The sequence below is a fragment of the Colius striatus genome, chromosome 4, assembly GCF_028858725.1.
Source record: "Colius striatus isolate bColStr4 chromosome 4, bColStr4.1.hap1, whole genome shotgun sequence".
NCBI classification, from domain to species: domain Eukaryota; kingdom Metazoa; phylum Chordata; class Aves; order Coliiformes; family Coliidae; genus Colius; species Colius striatus.
In genome coordinates this window covers 6,830,384-6,857,054 of record NC_084762.1, presented here as the reverse complement: position 1 = coordinate 6,857,054, position 26,671 = coordinate 6,830,384, and the positions used below count along the sequence as shown (strand labels likewise).

Genomic DNA, 26,671 nt, shown 5'->3' with positions numbered 1-26,671 from the left:
GTTTCCTCCTGACCCATCACTAACAGGCACAGGCTTCTGGGTGCTGGCTCCTGCTCTGAAGTGTGCAGCAGGCACGAGTTGTGCTCAGAAAAGAGACTGCCTCTTGATAAAGCTGGTGAGCTGCTCAGGCCTGGGTCCGGTGAAGAAAAAAGATGGCTGTTCTCAGGGTTTGCTTTGCTCCTTTATAGCAAGAAGCTCAAACAGGAGCAGAGGCTACCAAAGCCCTCACAGAATCATAGAACCGCTTGGGTTGACCTTTACCATTAGGATGGAGTCCTACCCTCACCCTGCCAAGCCCACCACTGAGCCATGTCCCTCAGCGCCTCAGCTACAAGGCTTTGCAATATCTCCAGGGATGGGGACTCCATCGTCTGCCTGGGCAGCCTGGGACAGTGTCTGCCAACCCTCTCAGGGAAAAAGTTCTTCCGAATCTCCAGTGTAAACCTCCCCCGGTGCAACTTGAGGCCATTTCTTCTTGTCCCGTCACTCGTTACTTGGGAGAAGACAGCGACCTGTCAGGGAGCTGCCGCGAGTGATCACGTCTCCCCTCAGCCCCTCTTCTGCAGGCTGAACACCCCCAGGTCCCTCAGCCGCTCCCCCCAGACCGGCGCCGCAGCCCCGCTGCCCGTCCCTGGACACTCTTCAGCACCCTGGACACGGCCGAACGCTCAGCTCGGCGCCGACGCTGCGGCCCCAGCAGCGCCCAGGACAGCGGCGCAACCGCTGCGCTGCTCCTGCTGCCCGCACGGCTTGTGATCCAAGCCAGGATACCACCGGGCTTCTTGGGCACACTGCTGGCTCGTGTTCAGACGCTGTCGATCAACAGCCTCAGGTCCTCCAGAAAACCTGCCGCTGCGGACCCGATTTCCCCGGAGGCTCTGTACCCAGCCCCTTCCACCCGCGCTGGCCAACCTCCCGCTGCTGGTGCCCGCTGGGCCTCGGCCTCCCTCAGTGACCGGGCACGGCCCCGGAGCACGCTGTGGGGCAGCTGCCCGCGGCCCTTCGCTCGGGCTCCCCGCACCAGCCGCTTCCCGCTACCGGAGAGCGAGGCGAGACGCGCGGTTCGCCCAGGGCCGCGTTGCCTCCTCCCGCCCGGCTGGCGGCGCCCCGCGCGGCGGCGGCGGCTGCGGCTGCGGCTGCGCAGTGCCCGGCCATGAGGGCGGCCCGAGCCGTGCGTCGCCCCGCCCGCAGCGCCATGGCGGATAACTGCTCCGTGTGGCTCGGGGACCTGGTGAGTCGGAGGCTGCGGGGGGCTGCCGGGGGTAGCGGGGTACGGCGGGGGTCTGCTGGGGGGATAGCAGGGCGGTGGGAGTCTGCCGAGGGGCAGCGGGACAGCGAGGGGCAGCGGGACGGCGGGGGACAGCGAAGCGGCAGAGGTCTGCCGGGAGCAGCGAGACGGCGAGGGTCTGCTGGGGATAGCGGGGGCAACGGGACGGTGGGGGTCTGCTGGGGAGAGCGGGGGCAACGGGACGGTGGGGGTCTGCTGGGGATAGCGGGGTGCAGCGGGACAGCGGGGGTCTGCTGGGGATAGCGGGTACAGCGGGACGGCGGGGGTCTGCCGGGGAGAGCGGGACGGCGGGGGTCTGCTGGGGATAGCGGGGGGCAGCGGGACGGTGGGGGTCTGCTGGGGAGAGCGGGATGGCGGGAGTCTGCTGGGGATAGCGGGGGGAGCGGGGGTCTGCTGGGAATAGCGGGTACAACGGGACGGCGGGGATCTGCCGGGGAGAGCGGGACGGTGGAGGTCTGCTGGGGATAGCGGAGGGCAGCGGGACGGCGGGGGTCTGCTGGGGATAGCGGGGGGTGGCGAGGGACTGCCACGGGTGGGGGGGTCTGCCGGGGGCAGCGGGGCAGCAGAGGTCTGCGGGAGATGGTGGGGGTCTGCCAGGGATAGCAGAGGGCGCCGGGATGGCGGGGCTCTGCTACAGATAGCAGTGGGCAGCAGAATGGTGGGGGTCTGCCAGGGATAGCGGGACGGCGGGGGTCTGCCGGTGGTAGCGGGACGGCAGTGAGCGCTGACCTGACCTGTGTCCCGCTGGTTGTCAGGTGGAGCGGGTGCCATGTCCCTACGACGTCCATCACCGTGTGCCCCGGGCCTCGCTGGAGAGGCACACCGCGTCCTGCCGGCTCCGCAAGATGGGCTACTCGGCCGAGGAGGAGGTGGGCGCCCGGGTGGGCTCGCCGTGATGGGAGGAGGGCGGCATGGGACTGTGCCCCTGGCTGGCTGGGCCGGGCGGCGGCTGGGCAGCTGAACGTGAAGCCTCGAGGGTGATCTCACGTCCATTGACTGAGCATTGGTCCCGCAGGCTGAGATGTACGACTCCCGCTTCTTCTACGAAAAACTGAAGGTTCCCAGCGTCGCAATGGGTGAGCAGCAGCTGTCCCCCTGCCCCAGTGGTGTGCAGCAGGGACTGGGGTGGGCACAGAGGATGGGATTCAGGAGAGATCCCAGGGGGGTTGAAGGCTGGGAGGACATTCCGGGGGGGAGGACACGGAGGTGGAGGGGCTGAAGGGGAGATATCCAGGGAGTTCAGAGGCTGAGGGGAGATCCACAGGGGAGACAGAGGCTGAGAGGAGACCCCTGGGTAGGGGCAGTTCTGTGATATTTTTATCTTCTCTGTCTGCAGATAAAGAGCTACAGTTTCACATTGTTAAACAAGCTAGAGCTCAAAGTGCAAAAGAAGGTACAGGCTACAGTGAAGGTGAGTACAAGCAAGGCAACTTTGTCAGCCTTTATGTGGAGAGCTGCTCTTGTCTCCCTGCCCTCACAGCTTCCTTTGTTCTACTTGTGAACCGCTGTGTGGATTGTTTATCTCCTTTCCCTCTTATATTTTGGAGCATAACTGCTTTCTCTAGGGCAACTAGATAAGAGAATTTGAGTCTGTTGTGCTCACACGTCTGGTCCTCTTTAGGAAAATCAATACTGCAAAATTCAGGCGTTTCAGCTTCGCTTCAGAAGTGCTAGTCCTTCACTTCTCATCCCACTGCCTGCACTTTACTTTCTGCGTGTGTTTTCTGTTACCCTTCTGCTCTTTGTGGCTGAAACTCTTCTAATGCTGCCTCTAGCTTTGTTCTTCATATGATGGTTCTTCACGTCATGTTTTGTTCAAGGATTTGCTAGATGTGGGCTGTGTGTGGTTGCCAGCCGCTCCTCAGATCAAAAACCTAATGACATGCCTGTTATTATGATGGATTGTTTTAAGTCTGTCCTAAGGAGTTGTGTAAGAAATGTGTTGGTGCATCTGCAAATATGATATTGTCCTTTGCCACTGCTCTTAGCTTATTGATTCCTTGATATTTCATTTTCCAGTGGGTCTGGTGACCAGTCTGGGTACCAGGTTAAGGCAGAGCTCTGCTTCTCTTTGAGAATTCAGCCCAACATTGAAAAGTAGGGCTACAAACCACTGTAGAGCTGCAGCATATGGTTTGGAGATTACTGCAAAACCTGAAAGATACAGTGTTTTACTGTCTGTAATCCTTTAGTTTGGCAAACATACATGCAGAAGGAAAAGTGCATTTGCTCTGCTTTCCTGAGGGTCTGGTGCAGCGGTGCTTGCTCAGGCAGAGTTTTTCACGTTGTCTTTGTTTCTCTGGCATAGCAAATGGAGCTTTGTCAGTTGCTTGGGAAGGAGCTTTCAAGTGACAGGCCACTGTGTTTGGAGTATGTTAGATGTGTTTCCTCTGAAAGTAACTCGGTAATTTGCCACAAGAATATCCAAGCAAAGAAGAAACAGATAAACCGTTTTTCAGGCGTTGTGTTGCCAAGGCACCTCAGTGAGCCATGAGATGCCAATCTTGGCTGTCCAGCTGCCACTGCACGCTTGCCTTTCTCTGAAGATAACATTAAAACTGTGCTGGGGTGGTTTTTGTTGTGATGTCTTGGCTTGTGGTAAGGTTTACTGACTTGGAATTGTTGTTTAAAGTCCTGTTGCTATGAGAAAGACACTGAGGTGCTGGAGCTTGTCCAGAGATGGGCTGTTGGAGAGTTTGGAGCATAAGTCTGATCATCTGAGGGAGCAGGGGTCATTCAGCCTGGAGAAGGCTGAGGGGAGACATTGTCACACTCTGCAACTCACTGAAGAGACTGTAGCAAGATGGGTGTTGGTCTCTTCTCCCCAGTAACGAGTTACAAGACAAGAGGAAACGGCCTCAAGTCGCACCAGGAGAGGTTTAGATCAGAGATCAGGAAGAACTTTTTCCCTGAGAGGGTTATTAGACACTGTCCCAGGCTGCCCAGAGAAGGATGTGGAGTCCCCATCCCTGGAGATATTGCAAAGCCATGGAGCTGAGGTGCTGAGGGACGTGGTTCAGTGGTGGGCTTGGCAGTGTGAGGGGGAGCAGTTGGACTCCATGAGCTTAAAGGTTTTTTCCAACCTAAATGACGTGATTCTATGGTAAGTCTTTGGCAATAGAAACAAATGGAAAGCATTTGTCAGTGCAAATTTCTCTTTGACTATGTCAAAGGAAGTATTTTTATTTGTTTTATATAAAAATCCAACCATGTTTAGAAAAGCTATTTAATAGGGCAGGAAAGCTGGTCTAATCACAAGTTGCGAAGTCCTTGTAAGATCACAAGCACATAACTATTAGAGCACCTTTATGTGCTTCCATGACCTTGGAACAACAGTGCATTGTAAACATAAAGTTCTAGTGCTCACATTTACAGCTGTGAGTTTGGATTAGAAAAGTTCTGCTTTAGGCTTCAAGTACAGTAATGAGGAAATCTTGTCTTTTAGGCTTGTTGTTGTACAGTTATTGCAGCCTCTCTTCCTCCTCTTTGGTGTCTGTAATGAAAACAGGATGGGAAAGATTGCCCAGTATCCTTTAAGGGCTGTGTAATCCAGAGAAGCAGTAGCCTTGCTGTTGTGGAGGCTCCAGCATACACCACATGTAGGCTCTTCTGTCTGTGTGGGATTGTGCCTTGCAGGGAGGAGGTTGTGTGGTGGGAGCAGGATTATGGAGGTCAGGTCAACAGTTGTTGGGAATTTGAGTAAAATGCTTTCCTGCAGGTGATATCCTGGGACGTGGTGTCCTGGATCTTCAGGGTAGTCACTTTGCTGCTGTTGCAGTGGATTGAGAATGGATTTATTGTTTGTTTGGAGGATACATGTTTTAACACGGGGAACAGTGAGTACTGGGGTGATCAATCAGGGGAAGAGGAGTGTGCAAGCAGGGTGTTTGTTTTCTTAACTCCAAAATTCTTTATGTGAACTGATCTGGAGCATTTTCAAAGTGCCTCTGTAGCCCTTTTGGCTAGAAATGCCTGTGGCAAGTCTGTTACAAAAGCTCTGTAGAGAAAGTGACAATGTGAGTGAGACTGTTTACCCAGTTGTCTAGTCTCCTAGAAGCTTTCATTCTTGTTGGCAGAACATTTTCCAGCTATTACTTTACAGAAAATTTCAGGAGTAAGAGAAACCCACAAGTTAGAGCTGTAGCCTCCTCTCTCTTGCTTTAGCTTGTAAGCCAAGAGCTGACGGGACGATACAGAGTGTCCTTTGGCGTGATCCCTTCGAGGTGTGTGCAGACCTGGAAGGAGCAGTGTAAGCAGTCATGAGAAGTTATACAGTCTGCCTGGGGCTTTTTTCTCTTCTTGCTTGAGCAATTTTTATCCTTTCAACTTAAGAAGGATGCAACTTTTTACAGATGTGTAGGGGAAGGATGAAAACAGCACGAGTGGTTACTACGTTATTTATCTGTCGAGCTGCTCTGCGTTTTCCAGCGTCACTTGCTGTTTTGCTAATAACAGCTCTGTGTTCAACCTCCAGCCTCTTACTCATTGCTGCCTGTAGAAGTTCCTCAGAATCACAAGCGTTTCACCTGTGACCTGACTCAAGCTGACCGCCTGGCTCTTTACGATTACGTTGTTGAGGAGACAAAGAAGCAGAAGTCTAGGTCCCAAATAACAGAAAACGACAGTGATCTCTTTGTGGATTTGGCAGCAAAAATCACCCAAGGTATGGGAAACAATCTCTTCTTGAATTTATAGCTGAGAACTGTTCACTTTGTGTAGTTAGATAGCGAGTTTTGTTGAAAGCCAAACAGAATTGCTTGTCCTGTTTTTGTTGTGAGAAGCAGGCTGTTCTTAAAAGCCCCAGTGAAGACCTGGTATCAGAGAACAGTAGTGTGATTCCTTTGTGATGTTTCTCTTCTGAGAAAGCCTGTGTGTTCCTCTCTTGGTACATGTATTGTGCATATCTTAGTGGGTGGATCTTTTGTATTTGCTGCAGCTGACTTGTGACCTGATCTAGGTGGACCTGCTTTGGCAGGGGGGTGTTGGACTAGATGATCTCTAAAGGTCCCTTCCAACCCCATTCTGTGACTTCAGGTGGCTTCATGTTGCCAACTTACTGTTCAGCTTGGAGTAGTGCTTACTTTGAGGTGATGAGATGAAAGATCACTTAGGACTAAAAGCCAAACAAGAAGGTCATCTGATGGAGCTCTTGAGCAATATACAGATGGGTGTATTTGACTGAGACTTCTCATCCCTGTTGAGTCATGCCACTTTGTAACTATAACAAGTGCAATATCAGCATCTGTGGGCCCTGCTATGCCTAGGGGTTAGGGGATAGTGTTTGTCATCTACACAGGGAAATGTTTTACAGAATCTCGGTGCCTTATTGTAATACTGGCTTTGAAAATGTAGCCTGTATCTTGTAGGTGTTTGATCAAATTGCAAGCCCATATGTTGATTTGGATCACTTGTTCATCACCACTTATAAGTACCTAAAGGGTGGGTGTCAGGAGGATGGGGTGACACTTTTTTCTGTCCTGTCCAGTGACAGGACAAGGAGTAATGGACATCAACTGGAACACAAAAAGTTCCACTTAAACACAAGGGAAGACTGTTTTGGTGTGAGGGTGAGAGAGCCCTGGCCCAGGCTGCCCAGGGAGCATGTGGAGTCTCTGGATGTTTCCAAACCCACCTGGACACATTTCAGTGCCCCCCCGATCAAGGGGAACCTGCTTTAGCAGGAGGTTGGGCTGGATGAGCTCTAGAGGTCCCTTTCAACCCTCATCATTCTGTGATGGCTGTTAGGAGACTGAGATAACATAACATTGGCTTGGGGGCTTTTTAGGCTTGGGTCAACAGCTAGTGAGTAGGTTGGAGGGGACACGTGCTAAATTCATACTAGTTACTAAATACTGGTGAAACTTCAGAAGGAACACAGTGTATTTGGTTTCATACATACTCTGGTTGCTAATGTCCTGCTAACAACCATCTGTTTCACTTGTGATTTTTTGCTAGATGATAGTCAGAAAGGTCCAAAGTCTCATCTTGAAATCCTGGCTGAGATGCGAGACTACAAAAGGCGGCGGCAGTCGTACAGGGCTAAGAATGTCCATATAACAAAGAAGTCGTACACTGAGGTGAGAGCTGAAAACAAACAGGGTTTTTTTGCTTATTGTGTATCAGCATAGTGATGACAGACATTTTTCAGACTTATTGTACCACTTCTTGTACCCTGCCTTCTTAGAGCTGCAGAGTATAGAGGAGTCCGGTTTTGGTTTGTCACAGGTCACAAATAACCAGGGTGTTTCTGACTATTCAATTTTGAAGGTGAAAATACTGTCAAGATCTATTTGACTGTCTGCTGTAAAATGATGCTATTTAAATTTATGCTGAAATACCTGTTTCTGCAAGCAAGACCTTCCATTCCAACAGCTGTTGTGTGAGATGTGGGGGAGACTTTTTTCTGCACGTGTCTACTTTTGCTGTCTAGTTGCTAGTTGAGGCCACTAGTGTGACATGCTGCTTTCCTTGCTGTTGGTTTTTAATGTGTCTGTATCTCCAGGTGATTCGGGATGTGATTGGTGTGCATATGGAAGAACTCAGCAATCACTGGCAGGAGGAGAATAGGTTGGACAACGCAGAGATATGTGGAGGAGGGAAGTCAAAATCTTCTGGAAGGTATGGCACAGTTGACAAAGTTGTCAGGCATGTGAGCAGGCGATCATAGCCTTTAATTGTATCTTATCACCTTCTTCTCATAATACATAGCAGCCTTTGCATATATCTTGGCTCAGTTTAGTTTATACTCTCTTAAGCTCTTGTTTGAGAAGCTCTGCCTGCATGAAGGGTGTTGAAAAATGCATTGTTAGCTTTTTTGTTAAGGGGTAAGGAGGTGAGCTGCAAGTACTCCAGGTGAACAGGTAGTTTCTGGTGGAGCTGAGGAATGAATAGTGCTTCCTCTGTGTCTCAATGCTGCTAGCTGGGAACAGAAGACTTGAAAATATAAGCACACAGTGTCTTCCTCTTCCCTACCATGTGAGAGGAAATGCTAGGGTAGATAAGAATAACATACCTCAGATGGGTTTCCATAACTGACTAAATATGGGGATAAGGGGGGTTTCTATACATGTTTCTTCCTGTGTCAAGTAAGACTGCACAGACATCTGTTGCTGAAATAGAAATGGAATCGTGACCTAGTGGTAGCCTATTTGTGCTTCTTCAGGAGATATTTGAGATGAGAATGTTGTTGAAAGGTGTAGAAGGTGATGCTGGAGGTGTTTGTTTTCAGTGTTCAAAGGAAGGGGAATGACAAGGCCGTACATCAGGCTTGCTGGGTTCTGCAGCTGTAGGTAGCAGGTGACTGAAGAGTCAGGGAGTGAAAGCAAAACAGAGTGAGCCCCTTCTCTGCTCAAGAAACAGGAGACAGTAGGTGTTAAGACTTGGGGGGAAGCGTTTGTTTAACCAGGTTAAACATAAGAGCATGGACTTTGTGCCTCATGGGGGAGGTACTGCTTTAGGGAGATGAAGGGGGTTAATAAAAGATATGTGCTGAAAAGAATAGTGTCTGAGAAACTTTCTCTCTCTTGGCTAAAATGAATAACCTTTTTCCAGGAAGGAGGAGAGACGGTCGGCTTCGGCAGAGTCGCGGCAGTCGGGGGGAAGCTGCAGGGACAGCGAGCGCCCCAGGCACAGGAGAGACAGCAGCAGGAGCCCAAGCAAACGAAAAAGGAGCCGGGAAAGAGGCAGAGAGTCTCGGAGAAAGAGAGAGAGGTGAGCATCAATGATGACAGCTGCTTCTGAATTGGAGTATCTAGTCCAATTAAGAAGTTAGGTTAATCCCACATACGGTATAACAAGGCAGGGGCATGAGGCTGATGCTAAACAGAAGTTGCTGTGAGATCATACACTGCCATCCAGACTTCAGCATATTCTCTTGGGTCTGAAAGGTGGCACTTCCACGAGCAGGTGTAGCACACAGTGTTGTCACAGGCTGTTGTACTCCTTTATCAACATCTGCCCGTTTAACCAACCAAGTGTGCTCATCCTGTCTAGTGCTGATTTCTGCTCCACTTTGGCTCATCCTGTCTAGTGCTGATTTCTGCTCCACTTTGCACTGGGACTTACTAAATAGGATGATCTGTGTCACTACCTTGTATATAGATACAAACACTTGACTAGCTTTTCCATGGTAGAAGCTTCAAAACAGTGCTCTTGCTCTTCAATAGTTTTGGACATATTTTTAGGCAAAAGGAAACAAACTGAGGCCACACCTAATGCCAGCAACAAGGGCACATTTGGATCTGCAAGGCCCTGGTGTGTGGGACCTGTGTTGGAGCAGAGCCTTAGGCTGTTACACACAAGAAAGGCTGCACATAACTGCAAGGCTGGCAAGGGTTGCCTGTCTCAAAATTGGCTTCATTGCATAGGGATGCCACTCATCCTAAACTAATTGCCACTGTGGCACTGCATGACAGGACCTTGATTAAAACAGCATGGGAAATAAACTGTCTTGAAGTAGTTGACTTTCTTTCCTGAGAAGAGAACATGATTACATTTAATGAGAGCTTTCCATTTCCCAAGTTTGTGGGGTTTGGGTTTTTTTTGCCTTCAGATTCTGTCAGCCTGAGTCTTAACAGCCCACACAATGTTTATGGTTTTGTTTCAGGGATGAAGACAAGTATCACAGTCATAAAAGAAGAAAGTAGAAAAAAGAACCTGATTATTTTGTTTGTCAGCCATTCAAAAAGTCACTGCTGCTGTGGAAGGGATGGTAATGTTGTGCACATAATAGTGGTGTTGCATCACAGCTATGCTTGGAGACAAAAAAGAAACAGGGTTAGGATTTGGTGGGAGGGGTTTAGTATATATCAGAAACTGTAAATACCTACCAGTAATGCTTCTATTAATAAATTATATGGATCTCTCTAATCTTTCTGAGGCTGAAGGGTGCAGTTTGTGAGAGGCTATACACATTTTCCTGCCTGGTTAGTGGGTGTGGAACAGAGCTACTCCCTGGAGTCTGGGATCCATTGCAAACAGGAAGGGCATGGAGAGAGCTCCCCCTGCTACCCTCCCACCTCTGGCATTGTCCCCTCTGGGAGCAGTGTTCCAAAAAGCTCTTCCTCCCTACTTAAACTGTGTACCAGAGCTGAGAGAGCAGATTTCTGAGTTCTCCAGCAGGATGGGACATCTTCAGCTGCAGGAAGTGGTAAAAAGGACAACAGGAAAGTTACTGTTGCCCAGCTCATGCTCAAAGAAATTTCAAATCAATGCTGAGAAAAGAGAAGGAGAATATATAGCTCTTCCTGGAAAGTAGTAGGGAAGGCACCAAGGACAACTGTAACAATGCTGATTGCCATCTTCAGACATCAAGTGGACACCCATTTCCTTCCAGGAACAAGGAGTTCCCATCACGTCAACTGACATGTGAGTATTGGTGCTAGAGGTTGATAAACCAGTGACTATATGGAACCATTGCAATCCTTTCTTGAGTTGATGTTTCTTCTGGCAGCTGAGCCACAGGGTCCTGATGAAGTTCTCCTGAGTAAGGCTTAGTAAAACCATTTTAATAGAGGGTATTCATGCAGACAAGGTAGTCAAAAGGCAATCTGTGTTTGTGTAAGAGCCAAAACCAAAGGTGGTGGTACTAGAAGTATAAAGAGGAATGAAGCAATAGCATCTGTCCAGTCACCTCTAAATGTATTTCTGCATTTTATTGCTTTTCTTACAATCACTTAGGAAGGAAAAGTGAGGAAGATACACACCAAAACACCTTTTACTCCATACCAACAGTGAAGGTATCACTCCCTGGGACTCAGCATCGGTAGTGGTGTGAGGCAGAAGAGCCTGAAGGGCAAGTCCAAGAGTGGGATGATGAAGTTCCAGAGAAGAGGATCTTGTCATAGTCCTTAGAAAACAAATTATGTTCTTGCATATATCTGTTCCTTTAGGGTGTTTTTTTCTTCTCACCTGGTTCTGAAGAGTCAGCGTGTTCAAAGCAGCGTCGAGGGCTGGGGCAGGAAGTTTCTGAGCAGCACCATGCCCGCTTGTCGGTCACTGGAAAGGAAAAGAGCAAATGGTTTAGAACATGGTCAACCCATCTTAGACAAGATACCATTGAGAGTTATGTTAATTGCAAGCGAGAGCAGTGTGATTAAAAGGTGGGTTTTACTCTAAATTATCAATCTTGTAATGACAAAATGGTTTATTTGTGTGCTTAGGCATTTTTGAGCTCCTGTATGCATGGAGCTGGGAGCAGTGTAAAACAGGTGGATGGTAGGATGAGTAAGTATCTGTATGCAAACATGCCACGTAGGCAGCATTCACAGGACAAGCCTGTTAAGGATCTTTTAAAATTGGTTAGAGAGCATTTTGTGTGACCCATGCATGACAATGGATGAGTGGGAGTTTAGCACTGAGAGCTGGATTGAAAACACTCATTTTCATACATTCCGAATGCTGATTCCATGCTTAATTCTAGCAGGAATATAGGCAGTATCTCAATGGATTGTTTTGATAATGTTGTGAGCACAAAACTTCATATAACCAATCAAAGTGTATTGGAGATGAGATTGTGCCCCATAGCAGTGAGCTTGAGTTAGCCTGGGTCAGCAGGGCTCTTGGTACAAGCCTATGCCTTTGAAGTTTTTGTCAACTTGTACAACAGCAAAAATGTGATCAACCCTCAGTCCAAAGCAATGGAACAGTGTTGGTGAGCTCCAGCAACAAAAGGTATTTAAACTCTCTACATCCCCTGGTGCTCATCCTGAAGTGTGCAGCCAGAAGTACTTGGAACAAACAAGCTGGGAGCACCAACGATGGTGACAGCACAGCAGAAAAGGGCATTTGAATGGACCCATCGTCAACTGGGTTTTCTCTCCGCAGTCCGGTCAGAAGGACAGCTGGTAATGCTGAGGGAAAGCATCATCTGCTAACAAACTGCTTGGTGAAAGCAAGAGGTGAGGAGGGAGCTGCCTCTTCATGATGAAGCAAGACAAAGATCATAGAATCATTTCAGTTGGACAAGAGCTTTAAGCTCATCAAGTCCAACCCCTCTCCTCACGCTGCAGAGCCCACCGCTGAACCTCAGCACCTCAGCTACACGCCTTTGCAGGGATGCAAAGGGATATCTCCAGGGATGGGGACTCCATCATCTCTCTGGGCAGCCTGTTCCAATACTTAACTTTCTCAGGGAAAAAGTTCTTTCTAATTACGCAAGAGCTCAGAGAAAACCTGGACAGCAAACCAGATAGCCAGATGGTGAGTTTTTGCTTAATCTTCAGCTTACAGGTCTCCTGCTGTGAAGAACTGCATCAATTCATGGCTCACTGACAAGATTGACACCCAACTATACACCAACCTCAGAGCAAGCAGAAAGTGGAACTGAACAGACTTGAAGTGTACCACATCACCCCAGCTTGGTACAAACAGCAAACCAGGATGAGGTGTGCAGGTGGGACTCTATCCTGCCTTTGTGCTTTACACCCCTGAAGCCAACCAACACCAAGACCAGTCCAAGACTCTCTGGTTAATGATCTATGTTAAATCAAAAGAGCAGCCCATAAGATGTCAGATGCAGACGATACAAACTTGTATCTAATTGCTTCTTAGAGGGAAAAATGACAGCACCAGGTAGTGACTTCAGTATTTCAAAGAAAGATGGGTAAATAACAATTTATCCTTTACCAGTTCAAAGCTTGAGGCTGAGCACTTAACAAGAAAGAACTATGTAGATGTTTGATATAACCTTAGTCAACCTTCACACCCATTCCTGCCATCTGAAGCTAGACTAGTCACCCAAAATTAAAGGTTTATGGAGAAGCCAGGGATCAATACATTCAAATTCCACACAGGGATGTGTACTCACGCTGCTTCTTTCATTCTGTGGAGGAATGCTTCCATTTGCTCCTCTGGTACCTCTCCATCAATTCGGGCCAAATAGGAGTAGAGGAAGGAGAAGGTTTCAAAGGGAACACGAGCTCCTCCACCTTCTGGGTCCTTTGTCAAGACCTCACAGGCATGCTTCATGGAACTCAGTAAGGACTGGGGAGGATCAGCCAAAAAAGGAAAGAAACAGGATCAGAGCCCTGAACATCCTTTGAAGACTCAACAAAATCCATGCTCTAAGCCACTCAAAGCGAGTGTGAATGAGATGAAGGCTTTACCATTGTTACCTGCCTTCCAACCTCAAATTTATCCTCCAGTAACAGACAGAATGATGAAGTTCTAGTAATGACAGAAGTAAAAAAATAGCAGAATCCCATAATTTTTCAAGGGCTACTCTGAGCCCTATCTCCAATATGACCAAATTGCTCTGTTCTGCTAAGGTAAAGGCTCCTGCATCGCCATACAGAGCAATATCTGTGTTTGTATTTATCTCAATGGATCCAACTGCACTCTCAGCAGGAGCTAAGACAGACAAATCTACCAAACCCCAGACAATTGATATGGGTTTGATGACTTTTATTATGATGACATAACATTATTATATTAGTTTTTAGGAATGCTGATGTTTATGGATAAAGCAGCGAGGCAAAAAGCATTTCAAGAACACTTCAATTTAGCCAAAGCTCAATAATATCCAAGTTCCCATAAAAACAAACAGGCCTCAAAGTATTACTTCCAAATATACTTGGAAAAAAGTCCTTTATTCAATAGGGTGTCTATAATCCAGTGCCCTACAGATGCTGAGCTATACAGGGAAACGTGGAAAAATCCAGCATTGAGCTTCATTGAGTCAAAGGCTACCTGGATGCCATTAAAACAAAGATGCAAATGAACAAAAACAACCCCACATAGGCCTTTCATAACTTTACAGAAAGATACTTAATATGACTGGTGTTCTCAAGTCATTCATACTGTCTGCACTCTGGTACCTTAACTGCAACCCTATTAAACCATGAACACAATTTACAGCTGCAGGAAATGAATGTACAGTTCTTGGGTGCATCTTCCTCTCCAATTTAGGAAACTGATGTTTAGGTTTCACTATAAAGAGCTGAAATCAAACCATTCACTTAATACTTGACAGGATGGACTGATGGAGGTAAATTCCATCTTTTTAACTCCCTCAGAATAATGTTCCTGTGTCTGGGTTTGGTTTGATTTTTTTTGCTGTTGGGGTTTTATTTTTAAATGAAAGAAAGAACCCAAACTACATAATTATACTGGGAGAGAGACTGGAATCAAGAAATACACAGTAGAATAAACATGTAATATCTCTACAGTTGCATTGCCAGGCCAGGTTAACATTTAGGGCTTCCAAACATTGCAACATTCTCAAGATATTATTTAATATGTATTTCCTTTTTAGTACCATACTGTAGAAATCATTAAAAGTATTATATTTCCTGAGAATATCAACTTGATGCATTTTAGAATGTCTTGTTCTGTTGAAATGCTCTGCTGTGATTTTATTACTGACATTAAAAGAATTAAATGTAGGTTTAGTAACAGTAACTGCTTCTGTGAAAATTTAATTGACTACATAATCAATTAAAAACTGATGTTTTTGTTTCTCTCTCCAGTTCTCCTCCACAGACATTTACACTGATGCCAAAAGCATCACTCCTCTGTCATCCTTGAACTCTTACGGTCTAAGCTTCCTGCAGACATGCTTGCTCCCTACTACCATCTTTCTGGTTAAGCTCCCCTGACCAAAAGTTGATGGTGAACACAAGTAAAGACACAAGTCACTTTGCCAGCTGCTGCAAAAGCAATAACCCTTCCCCAAAGCCCATTTGGTTTAATTGTTCTCTGGTCTAACTCATGTATGATCATACAGGACTGTTCGTGTTTGGATCCGAGGGCTCCTGCTGCGAACATACCTTGCCAAGCACGCTGCACCCAAGGGCCAGAATCTTCATCCATTCCACCTCCTCCTCAAAGTCATCCAGCTGCAGGATAGCTTCCAGCTGCATTTCTGGCAAGCACAGGTTCTTCCATCTTTCCTTCAGTTCTGTAACACTCACGGTGCCTTTGGGAGAAAGCTTTAAACAGCTTCATGTTACCACAATAAGAACTCCAAAAACGAGAAGGAAACTGAGAACACATCCCCCTGCCCAAAATACATCAAATACTTGACAGTCAGTCTCCCCAGCCATCACCAACACATCAGCATTCCTCAATAGCATTGTGCATTTGACATAGGCCTGGTTGTACCTGTTTATGCAAGACTTTAAGGAGTCCTGGGGTCAAGCCAGCACCTGTTTTGTCTGCTGCTAAAGGCAGTTCCATCCTCTCCTTCACAGGAAGGGGCTCACCTTTTGACAATGCTGAAAAATACCTAAGTGAATGGCGAGAGCAACACACTTCAGTGCCCACAGCCGTTAGGCAAAGGCTCTTAGAGCGCAGTGACTGCATCCACACGCTCCCACACAAGCTGCCCCCACACACAACTCCCACCTCCCCATGCCACGCACTACCTTTCCTTTTAGTTTAAACCACGACCTTTAAAATTGACACGCTCCTTTCTACAACATTCTAGTAGTCCTTAAGACACTGAACTGATTTTGTGCACGATACACTCGTCCTTCTTGGGACATCCATCACCCAGAGGAATGTCGTACCCCACCTCCATCACCTTCCCAAGAAACACCACGCTATTTCAAGATGTTCCCACTGCCTGTCTCCAACATTTGCAGCTGTAGCAATTCAGGTTCAAGGGTTTTTTCTCTTTTTAAGGGACAAGCCAGGCCCTAGCCTGGCTTTATTAACAGCTTCCTATCCCTCATGTACACAGTAGGGATGTTATTCAGTCCCCCCAGTTGAGGACATCTCATGGATAACATTCAAGAGCTTGCCCACACAAACTGGGACAGGAAAAATTGATGAGTGGTTGAGGTAAAAGGAAAAAAAAGTTCAAGCAGAAACATTTTAACATCTTAAATCAACTTTAAGATCACAAGGTTTCAGGCTCTTTTCCTATTACAGTAACCTTCAAGGAGAACTCCTTCATTTCCTTCCTGGAAACAAGAATCCTAAACCAGCTTGAGAATTAGAAAGCTATTTTCTAGGTTTCCTTTAAATTCCAAGAATTAAATCTCACAAAGAACAAAAAGAAAACAAAAACCCAAAGGTTTGGTGTTCAAGACAGAGAAATGAATAACAAAAATAATTAAGATGCATTTTTCTGTATGGAACTCAAACTATCCCAGAAATATGCCAGCCCTAAACCTCAATGAAACAGAAAATAAAACAAGTGCTGTACTGTTTTTGAAAGGCCCACACGCTGCATTAATGCAACATATGAGTTGACTTTAATACTCAAAGCCAGCTCCAGTGTACAATAAAGAGGAGGTGGGAGATTTGGGGGGGACATTCTGTGAACATCATACTCACGCAGCTGCCCACTGCAAAATGTCGTGGGGCTGAGTCCTAATAGCAGCTTTAGTAAACTGCTTCAGAATGTCAGGAAGCTCAGGGGGGATTTTGATCTGCTCAGCACAGAACATGGTTTCTGGAAGAGGCATGGTCCACTCGTGTTCTGTTACAAGGACCTGAAAGAAATAATAAGAAAACAACAGTTCACAGGTGCAGAATGTGAATGCAAAACTGCTTGTGCAGATGAGGGCCAACAGTGCTTGGAGCCAAACTCCCTCTTCTCCTATCTGACAGCTGGGGCTGCTGGAGAACTGGCACACTCAGAAGGGTAAACAGATGAGCACTCTGCATCTCTCAAAAACTTGATGGCAACACTGAATAAAAGGTTGGAGCTTGGACACCAACCTGCAGGTAAGGAGAACTGCTTCTTTAACAGGTATCTTTAGGTAGTTTGAAGGTGATTTTCCTTCTCAAACCTACCCCAGTACAAATTTACTACACAGGTAGAGCAGACAAGTCACATCCCACGTGCTATTGCGAAAGCCATCCATGTTGACAACTCACTACTGCACACCAAGGACAGTCTTGTCATTTCTGTACAGAAAGTAGGGTGTGCCAATCAACAATTTTGTGTTTCCATACTCAAAAATTCACACTATAGCAAAAAGTTACTCGTTTGTGCTGCTGGTAGACTTTACATCAGAAAATTACAGTGATGAACAAAACATTCCCACGCGCTGCAATCACACCTTGTGTGTGCAATCACACACAATTTGCTCGCACAGTTCTACAGGTCAGTTTCTCTCATTCAGGATGCAATTTCTTTGTTGCAAGGAATCCTGGTGCCCAGGATTCAAAAGGTTATCATAGGGTCCTTCTACCATTATAGCAATGGGGCATATTTGGTGGGAAATCTGTGCATTCTCTTCCTCATTTCCTGGGCAAACTACAGCCTACTTAAGTTGATTTAGCAACAAGAGCTGAAACCACGTCATTTATTGACAGAAGGGAAGATCAGTGAAAGCAATGGCATCAAGAAAGAAATTAGGTGTGACAGCATTCTTTATCCCTTTAGGGGCTGAGAAACTTTTTTGATCTGAAAATAAATGTATCTGTCAGGTGGCTGGCTTTCTCCCTTATCATGTGAATTTTCCTGCAGTGGAAAAAAAAAAATAGCCAGAGATGGAGGAGTTGGAGTGCTGTGACTCAAGGCTCCTTTGAGGATCAAACCAGACTTAGAACTTCATTTCTGGAGAAACACTGACAAGGTACAACAACTTCATTACTCAGAAACGCAGCAAATTTATGTCAGGGACAGACTTCAAAGTGTGCATTTAATTACTACATGAGACATTTTCAGTAATGACTTAAAAACACAGCTCTAGCCAAGGGGCTGAAGCTGAAGGCAAAAAGTTGGGGATTTCAGGATAAGTCAGAGAACAGAAAAACCTTGAGGAGGGAATACATGTGTGTATGCACGTGTCCTTAGGAAGCAGCCAAAGACAAGGATAAAAAACACTAATCAGAAAAGTAGCAAGCGAAAAAAGCATGAGAGCTGCTTTTCTATAGTAAGAAATTTACTACAGAAATCTCCCCAGAAGGGCTGAGGTGGGCAGGGAGCTTTGGAGGCCACCTGGCCCAAGCTCTGGCTGGAGCACTGTCGCCTAGGACAGGCTGCAAGAACCATGCCCTGCGGGGTTCTGAGTATCTCCAAAGAGGGAGATTCCACACCTCCCCGGGCAATCTGAGGCAGTTCTCGGTCAGTCTCACACTGAAACAGGGTTTCCTTATGTTAAGAGGGAATCTCCTATGTACACACATATAACTGGAAAAGCCAAAGGCAGCCAGGCCAGCCAACACCGACCATTTGTGCCCTCATGCCACTAAATCAACATCATGTTTCTCACCTCCCACTTGCTCTTATTTTCTATTTCTATTGACTGCTCACGCCCTCAAAATCATCCCCAGGTGTCCCGGCTAGGAGCCAAACCCAAAGGCTGCCCGACCTTGCCAAGCTCCCGGTGACGGTTCCCCGCCGTGAGGGCCCGGTGGAGGCCGCCGTCAGGCCCCGGCGCCGGGCGAGCTGCGTCCGGCGAGAGACCCTCCTCCGCCCCCTCACCCACGGCTCCGGCCGGCGGACAGCGACCCTGGGCCCTCCCTGGCACGGCAGCGCCCGGGCCTGAGCGGCTTCCCCGCCGGCACCGACCCGCAGGCCGCGGCGGCCGCCTCACCTCCGCCGCGCTGCCCGGCAACGCGGGAGGAGGGCCAGGCCGGGGGCGGGCCGCGGGAAGAGGGATGTTGCCGGCGTTGTTTGAGGCAACACCGGCTTTTCTATGGACTCTGAAAAGGGCTGAAACACCGCCGCGGGAGGCGGCTCTGTGGGCAGCAGCGGTGTGGCACATCCACCCTGCCTTAAGCTCTCCCACATCTCCTTTCCAGGCTTAGATGTGGTATAAACAAACACTGTCCGACACGCAAAACTGCGGGCAAAGGATTCCCTAACCTTACTCGAAGCAGCTCAGCCACAGGCACCTCTGGTCGGCCTCACGGTCCTGGAAATTCAGGGCAGCAAAACGAAGGGACTGTGCCCACCTGGCACAGCAGGGCTGGTGCCAACAGCTTCCCCACACTTGCTGCCCCAAACCTGGCACAACCTCTGGCACACTGAGGAACCCAAGTGCCCTCTCTGCCTCAGAGTGGTGGAAGGCTACAAGACTTCTGCTTATGGGACTCACACACACAAAGGGTTAAAAGTGCCTGTGCTTTTTTGCTCTGTGGTGAGGAATATCTGGGATAAGCATTGCTGTCATTTTTACCATAGGTTAGCACGACTGCACTAAGTATTTCTCAACAGCACGCTCAAACCTGTTACACCTGTCACCTTAATAAAATATCATTAATCAAATTCTAATCCTTGACTTTGCAAAACTGCTTTTGGTGAAAGTTCCCAGGAAGGACTCTGACAGACAAGCTCTGACACTAACCTTCACCTGACACTGCTCATTCAACTGCAGATGAAAACTGCACCAGAGGTAACCTGAAGGGCATCCTCTGTAAAGACACTAGAGGGTCTCTTGATGATAAAGCAATACCCCTCCTGTCCCTTCTAACATGGGCTGGAAAGAGCCTGAGTACTCAAATGAACTTCTTAATAGGATTATTCGCTTCAGCAAGCCTTCACAAACCATTGCTCCACAGAAATGGAGGTGCTGCATGCTTCAACAGGCCAGTTACTGAAAAAGAACACAATCTTACAGAAAGATAGCCCTTCTTAATCCACATTATGTCCCCATCGATGAACAAAGGCCAAGCGGGACAAAGACAAAAATCACAATCTTTGGAAAACAAAACACACACGGATTTTAACAACTGATAAGTCTTTCATAAAGATTTATAAAGGCCCAACTACTGGGCCTCAAAGCACTTTGCTGTTTCCACGTAGTTGCAGTAACCTTCTGGCATATCAATGACATAAACTTGTTTTGTCTTTTTTAAATGGGCAGATGCTTTAAAACAATTAAGAACACTATAGCAAAAAAAAAACCTGCAGCAAACATTATCCTGCAGAGCTTTACAGAGTGGAATCTAAATAAATTGAGTTCACAATGCAGTTTATCAAATGTGTCCAACAGGAAAACAGCAAAAGTATCATATTCTCTTTCACCCACAGTCCTTGGAACTATCCTAAAATGATCAAAAAGTAAATGTCATACCCTCAAATTCTTGGTCCAGTGTGGGGAAATCATGCACAAAAAGCTGCCAGACCATATAATGAGGAACAGCAACACGTAGGTGGAAGGTTTTCTAAGAGTACTTATGAAAAAAATGTGTGTTCATAAAAAATGTTATTCCATATGAACTGCAAACTGGTGGAAAAAGCAAAAAGGCTACAACTAAACCACTGTGAAAACAGTAATTGCAAGCTGCTCAGGAACATGGTTGATCTATACAGGTGTGACTAAATTAATCTTTGTATAAATGCTTCCATGCAACAAAAATTAACAAGACACACTACATGAAGGAATAAAAACCCCTCTAGGGGATATGCTGCTTGTTCCTTTGCAGACAGAGGAGCGTAGGCACTGCTCTGCTCTTTCCTTTAACCCCCACTGGCCAGAAATCATCAGGCATTTAACTGCAGGGGCAACCTGGGATGGAACAGAAAAAAACCCTGCAGTGACACAAGTTGTGGTTGTCCTTACTACACAGTCTCTCAATTTATAAGCAGAACCAGATGCACTGTGTATTTTCTACTAATTACTCCTGGTGTGAGTAATTATGTTAAGTTTGGAATATTGGGATATCACCGAGTCCTTTTTAGGAAGTCATTTATAATTCAGGGAACTAATAAGTTTTGGCTGTAAGTAGCATGCTTTTCACACATAATTACACTAAACCATCCACTTAAAAGATTACTGCAATAAAAGGAAGATGACTAGGACAGCAAAACAAATAATAAAGAGTGGAATAACCTCTGAAACAGTTGGTGAGTAAAAGATCAAGGAGGAAGGAGGCTTCAGTTTCCAGTGCTGGTGGTTTAGTGTATGCAGGTCAATGTAGGGCTGTTTAAGGAGACTGGGGATTACACAGGTAAGTCACATGGCTGTTAGGTCAACAAATCCCTTTCAAACGAGGAGGAATGATCACAGAAATGCACAGTGAGAGGTACATTGATGGATCACGTTGAGAACCTTGGCCCAAAGTTATAAAGGTGATAAGGCCTAAACAATTTGTGTTAAGAAAAAGCTGATGAAACTTGCATGAAAACACAGGTAGGAAATAACACAAGTGTAGCTTCAGTGAAAGAAACCACTCAGATCCTTCCCAGACACTGAGTGCTTCCTCCCACGCCTTCTACGGATGCCTGTTACATAAAGAGCATTTAGAAGTATACCCATAGACACAGCTATTGCTTTATAGCAACATTGCTCAGTTTTGGCTTCCAAACTGAGGAAGGCTGCTGCCTGCTCCTGTGACTCCTGGTCACATTAAGCCACAATATCCCAGGTATATCCCATATTAGTGCAGCAGTATCCTTAGATTCAGCACAGTCCTTACTGAACTTCACCAGGCCGTTTTTGCAACTTACTGAACACGGCACATCAATGTCATATGTATTCTCATACCTACATTCTATTTAATATAAAGAAGTAACAAGCTTTGCAGTGTTCTCTGTTTTTGTAAGCAACAACTCAGTCTGTTCTCTCTAGGTAAAACCTGCATCCAAGTTTTCCAGGGACAGAAATACTCCTCAAAAGCCAAGTGATTCAATATAAACCAGACAAGTAAGCTTAAGTGCCCTCCCCTCTGCAACCTGGTCTCAGGCAACTCCGAGGATGTTTGATTTCTTCTTATAAAAGGAAAAAAAATAAGAAGGTCTATGCAGCTCTGGCATCAGCCACTACTCAGCAAATAAAATAATGACAAGTGAGCACACAGGCAGCAAAACTGATGTTGTGGAATAATCTTGCCACTGCTCCACCCCTCAGCGCTGTATTGAATTCAAAACATTCAGTTTGGTTTTGGAACAGTTATTTGATCTTTGGAAACAGTAAAGATTTCAATTATTGAGTAACTTTGATTTTGGCATTTCATTTCTCAATTTACAGTGACTTGTAAATGTGAAGAACCTAAAGCCAGAAGCACAGCTTGTCTGGAATAATCACTGACTTAATAAAATGGCTGTTAACTATGCAATTCTTTAGTTCCAATTAACCTAATTAAGAACTCAAATAGAGTGAGAGAGCTCTAATTTTTCAAGCTATGTAAATGTAATTTCCTTATCTGCCTCAGAAAATGGTTTCCTTCATCTTTTTTGCATCCTGACCTTCATTATACTGTCAAGATTCAGTTCTCTGATGTTCTTATCTGTATCACCATTTCTGCTAAGAGCCCCACTCATTGCTCGGGCTGCACCGTGCCCACTCACAAGGCAAGCAGAACAAGAGCATCCAGTCTGCCACAAAGAACTTCCAATCTCAACAAACAGTGGGGTATGAGGAAACAAAATGACACCGAGCAGCATGCCAGGCAGTAGAACCAACAAACCACCGTCCTTCCTGCTTTGTAAGGTCAAGGGTTTTTTTTACAGAGCTCTCTGAAGAAGAGTGGGGCTGTTGTGTAGATTTTTATGAAGACCTTTGCTCAAGTTTAAGGGAAAGCAAAGAAAGAATTCAGGCACTCAGCTGAGAAGGGATGTGAATACAGGAATAAGTAAGGAATAAGTAACTTAAGCTTTACCCAGTGGAGAAGGGGGAGTCAGAAAAAGGATGCAGAGTTTTAACTATTTTTAATCAGTATCAAACAATCTGTGTAAAAAAACACACACACATACATACATCCCCCCCCTTCTCCCACTTCAACAGTAACATAAAACCACAGCATGCTGTAGATAAAAGCCACAGGTATAGAGCTCAGCAGCTGTCTCACAGCATCATTTTGGTTGGAAAAGACCTTTAAGATCAAGTCCAACTGCTAACAGTTCACTAACAGCCAGTTCAATGCCATGCTTACTATCAAGTTTCTATCCCAAAGGAGTACACACAAGACAAATAAAGCAAACTATTAAAAAGCTAAACCAATACAAAAGTAAAGTTATTTAATTCTTCTTCTATACAACATCCATCTTCTTCTCTAACACACAGGTAAAAACTAAAGAGATGAGGAGATTTTTGGAAAGTTCACAATAGACAGTTTTAGAAACAAACTTCACCACACCTGGGATGCATAAAGCAGTGCAAAAGCCAACACAACAGTTGGGTTTGAAACCAGTTCTCCGTAACAAACAGCCAATACAGGTAATATAAGCTACATTAAAATACCTACAGTTCACATTACATGACTGGCCTGATTCCCTTTTCCTCTGTCTTGACTCGTAAAATAACAGTAACAAAAAAGGGGCAAAAAAAAAAAGAGGCTTTTTCTTAATAAATTTTAATGTTAAAGACCAGTTTGTCTGGAACATAAAGTTACAAGGACCAAACTCTGCATGATGCACAGTAGTGCTGGCAAGATTTGAGTGGGAAAACCATTCTGGAACTGTTTACAAAAGATATGTCAAAAGACAAGACTCTTGGCAGAAGTAAGAATGTATGTTACCAGTGAATTTAATAGTGTGAAAATATATCTGTCCCATAATGTACACCACTGTAAATAGTCAAATGCAATACTTATGCAGATCAAAAATACAGGGGGTAAATACTCAATCTAGCATTTAGTCAGCAACAGTGAATGAGAGCGCAATATTTTGGTTATTTTTCTCATGATTTCAGTTCACTGGAAGTTTCCTAATCGATCACTCCAAAGGGTAATTAATATTTGTGGTTCAACATCATCAGTACAACGATAATTCTGTAGAACAGTAGTTTCTGCCCTTCTGACAGTGACAGCCCAATCCATCTGCCACTAGATTGAGGTGCATTTGGCATGTGCTCGCTGCCTTAGAACACGAGTCCTGACGCCACAACAAAACAAGCCACTGCTGTTACCGGACCACGTTAGCTCAAAACACACCAGATCAGAGATGCAATATCAATAAAAGGAGATGACAATCTCAAAGCACCTGCCAGCTTCTCAAGTATTAATCATAACACACATATAGTTAAGTACAGAAGACTGAGGGACAGCGTACTGAGTAGCAAGTTAAACGTTCCGTCGATTTTCTGATTACTGCAATGGATACTCACGTTTTCCTCCATTTAATCTAGGAGAGATACTGCAATCCAAGCATGTGATTTGATGCTACTTAAAGCTTTGCCATACTGTTAGGTATTTTCTTTAAAGTATCTACATAAAATAGAACCTCAAACCTTACTGCAAAAGAACTCTATCAACATACAGAAATAACACAGACTTGATTTGGTGGCTCTGGTTTGACTGTGTCCTTGCAAAGGAACCTGCTAACATTTCTTTGCCTGTTTAACAGCACACGTATTTCCCCGCCCCACAGGCAATACATAGTAGGCATTGAATCACTTCCTCAACATTATTCCCATAAAAATTCACAGTGACCAATTCTGAGAGATTTTTCTGTTGTTGGGGGAGGTCTGGTTTTTTTTTCCTTAAAGAACTTCTGCAGTATCTGATTTATACTACAACTTGCAACTCTGGTAACTTACAGCATCAAAGATTTGAAGCTCTCCAAGTCAAAATGTTGCTCTTTGTTTCTTGTGCAAACACATCAGTTAAGGTTCATCCCTTCCCTCTCGAGGACCTGAAAAAGTCTAGTATTGATAAGAAATTGGCTACAATTTTAAGCTGTGAACCTATCTCTTTAAGTGCTTCCATTACCTAGCCTTAGCAATTTTTTTTTACTTGCTGTTTCAGTTCAGGAACTCCTGATTCCCCCAAAGCCACCCCAACTCCCGCCACGAAACAGAAAAACCCAGCTGAGCCTCAACGAGTACATCTGAATTCTCAGAAGAGGAAATATTTTTCTTGATTTTAACAGCAACTGTACAATATTACAAACTCAGACACATGAAAAACAATCAGGCAATAGAAAAAAAAATGTACAACAGCTTTGGTGTTATACAAAACAATAAAAAAGACTTGATAGCAAGATACAGAGTTCATAACGTTCTCACCACAGCCACTTCACTGCTGACTGTAAGACAGTTATTCAGTTTTGATATTCTCTGTGTGGGCCTTTCCACTCATGAAAAAAACCAAAACCCCAAACATACTATGTTACTACAATAAGAATTTGTTATGAACACCATAAAGTAAGCTCCAAATTTTATAAAAACATCTTGCCTCTTCGCACTATTGCTTTGTGGCACATTGTCAACAGAACAGCAGTCCAAAATAAAGTGACAACTAGATTTAATAAATTAATAGAACTTTTTAAAAGATGTACAATGCACATTCTTTTCCTTTTTTTAATCCAAGGTTTTAGGGTGTCAGGATACTTCTATTTACACATGTACAGACCTCAGACAGCATCGATAACATCAGAACATGCAGATAAGGAGCTGAGTCCTTAACTGCTATCTGCATGCTATTAACAGAAGTTGAAACACTGCTGAGAGAATTCTTGGGAGAGATATCCAAAGACTGAAGAAGAGTCTATGAAAAATAAGGACATGAAAGGCAAAGGGAAGTTCAAGGTGTTTAATGCGACCATCTATTCTTGTGAAGACTGAGGTGGAGTTGTTGATGTGCCTTGTTTACCAGACTTCCGTTCGTAATTCACAAGCCGTTGTCCAACAAGGTACCTGGGAGTAATTAACACAAGTTAATACAGTTCTGTAACATGAAGCCACTCCATCTCCTCTGCTGCAGAAATAGCTTTCTCATATCAATAAAAGTTATTCTACAAGTCATCATTCCCCTCCCCCCTTAACGGTCCCCAACCATCCTCATCCTGGTTCTCAGCATTCAGGCATTTCACAATGGAATTAATATGTTAAGCATTACAGGCTTGTGTTTACAGCCCTGAATTCAGTAGCTATACAATTCAGACATGTATAAGCTGAATGAAGATATGAAATACAAAGACTGTGTTTGCATTATTTATATACCCAGCTCCTTTGCTGGATGATCCTTCTAAGAGCAGCTTCACACTGTTTGAACCACTGGCATTTGAACATCTGGAACAAAAGGTCAGGTGTCAAACCAAATGCGAGTGCTAATGAGGTTCCAAGTTGAAAAAAAGAATCTGCCACAATGCAGAACATGCACTGGAGTAAGGGAGGTTCAGCTCATGTATCCAGTGAAAAATGTCCTGGTTGAATATGGGACAGGAAGAACTTTTACTGCAGCCCAGTCTTCCTTAAAGGGAGAGAAAATACACTAATGCTACTTCATGTCAAGCCTAAGGGCTGCAAGATTCCTTTACTTAAATTCTCCTTCAACATGTCACCATTCCATCAGCAGTTTTCCTGCCTTCCACAGAATTCCTCTGTGTCATTGTTTCACACTCCTACTTTCTGCCATCTAAATTCATTGCCACGCTTCCTATTCATATGATAGTTCTACATATAGAAAAGCCACACACACCAATGAATTCTCCTCCTGAAACCTTCCATTAGAAACTTTGCCACCACCGCTCCTTTTCTCATGGTACCAAAGCCAAACAACTGCCAGGTGGGTTTTGGATATTTTAGCATGTCACTTGTATAA

At 45.4% G+C, this 26,671-nt stretch overlaps 3 protein-coding genes across 7 annotated transcripts in view; 1 reads left to right on the top strand and 2 right to left on the bottom strand.

The window, feature by feature from the left end:
- The first annotated feature begins 1,161 nt into the window (after positions 1-1,161).
- On the top strand, positions 1,162-10,156 carry SNRNP48 (small nuclear ribonucleoprotein U11/U12 subunit 48). Its single transcript, XM_061995923.1, has 9 exons — positions 1,162-1,231; positions 2,044-2,157; positions 2,304-2,364; positions 2,625-2,699; positions 5,763-5,951; positions 7,244-7,365; positions 7,791-7,906; positions 8,840-8,998; positions 9,894-10,156. Exons 1-9 carry the CDS (start codon positions 1,196-1,198, stop codon positions 9,931-9,933), a joined length of 912 nt encoding a protein of 303 aa, XP_061851907.1. The 5' UTR covers positions 1,162-1,195; the 3' UTR covers positions 9,934-10,156.
- A 766-nt stretch (positions 10,157-10,922) lies between these two features.
- Positions 10,923-24,756, bottom strand: ROPN1L (rhophilin associated tail protein 1 like). Of its 4 annotated transcripts, none has more exons than XM_061995922.1 (6): positions 24,667-24,756; positions 16,568-16,725; positions 15,389-15,512; positions 15,055-15,216; positions 13,095-13,270; positions 10,923-11,284 (listed from the first exon to the last, which is right to left on the bottom strand). In XM_061995922.1, the coding sequence occupies exons 2-6, from the start codon at positions 16,696-16,698 to the stop codon at positions 11,221-11,223; spliced, it is 657 nt and encodes a 218-aa protein (XP_061851906.1). In that variant the 5' UTR covers positions 16,699-16,725; positions 24,667-24,756; the 3' UTR covers positions 10,923-11,220. The 4 variants fall into 4 exon arrangements, with proteins under 4 accessions (XP_061851906.1, XP_061851903.1, XP_061851904.1 ...); XM_061995919.1 differs by lacking the exon at positions 24,667-24,756 and adding an exon at positions 18,556-18,797; XM_061995920.1 differs by lacking the exons at positions 10,923-11,284; positions 24,667-24,756 and adding an exon at positions 18,556-19,082 and having other exon boundaries at positions 13,016-13,270.
- Positions 23,467-26,671, bottom strand: part of MARCHF6 (membrane associated ring-CH-type finger 6) — a 47,453-nt gene continuing 44,248 nt past the window's right edge. For both annotated transcript variants that reach the window (XM_061995917.1, XM_061995916.1), the window contains exon 26: positions 23,467-25,764. In XM_061995917.1, the coding sequence (XP_061851901.1) occupies positions 25,674-25,764 (91 nt within the window). In that variant the 3' untranslated portion in view covers positions 23,467-25,673. The remainder of the gene's footprint in view (positions 25,765-26,671) is intronic.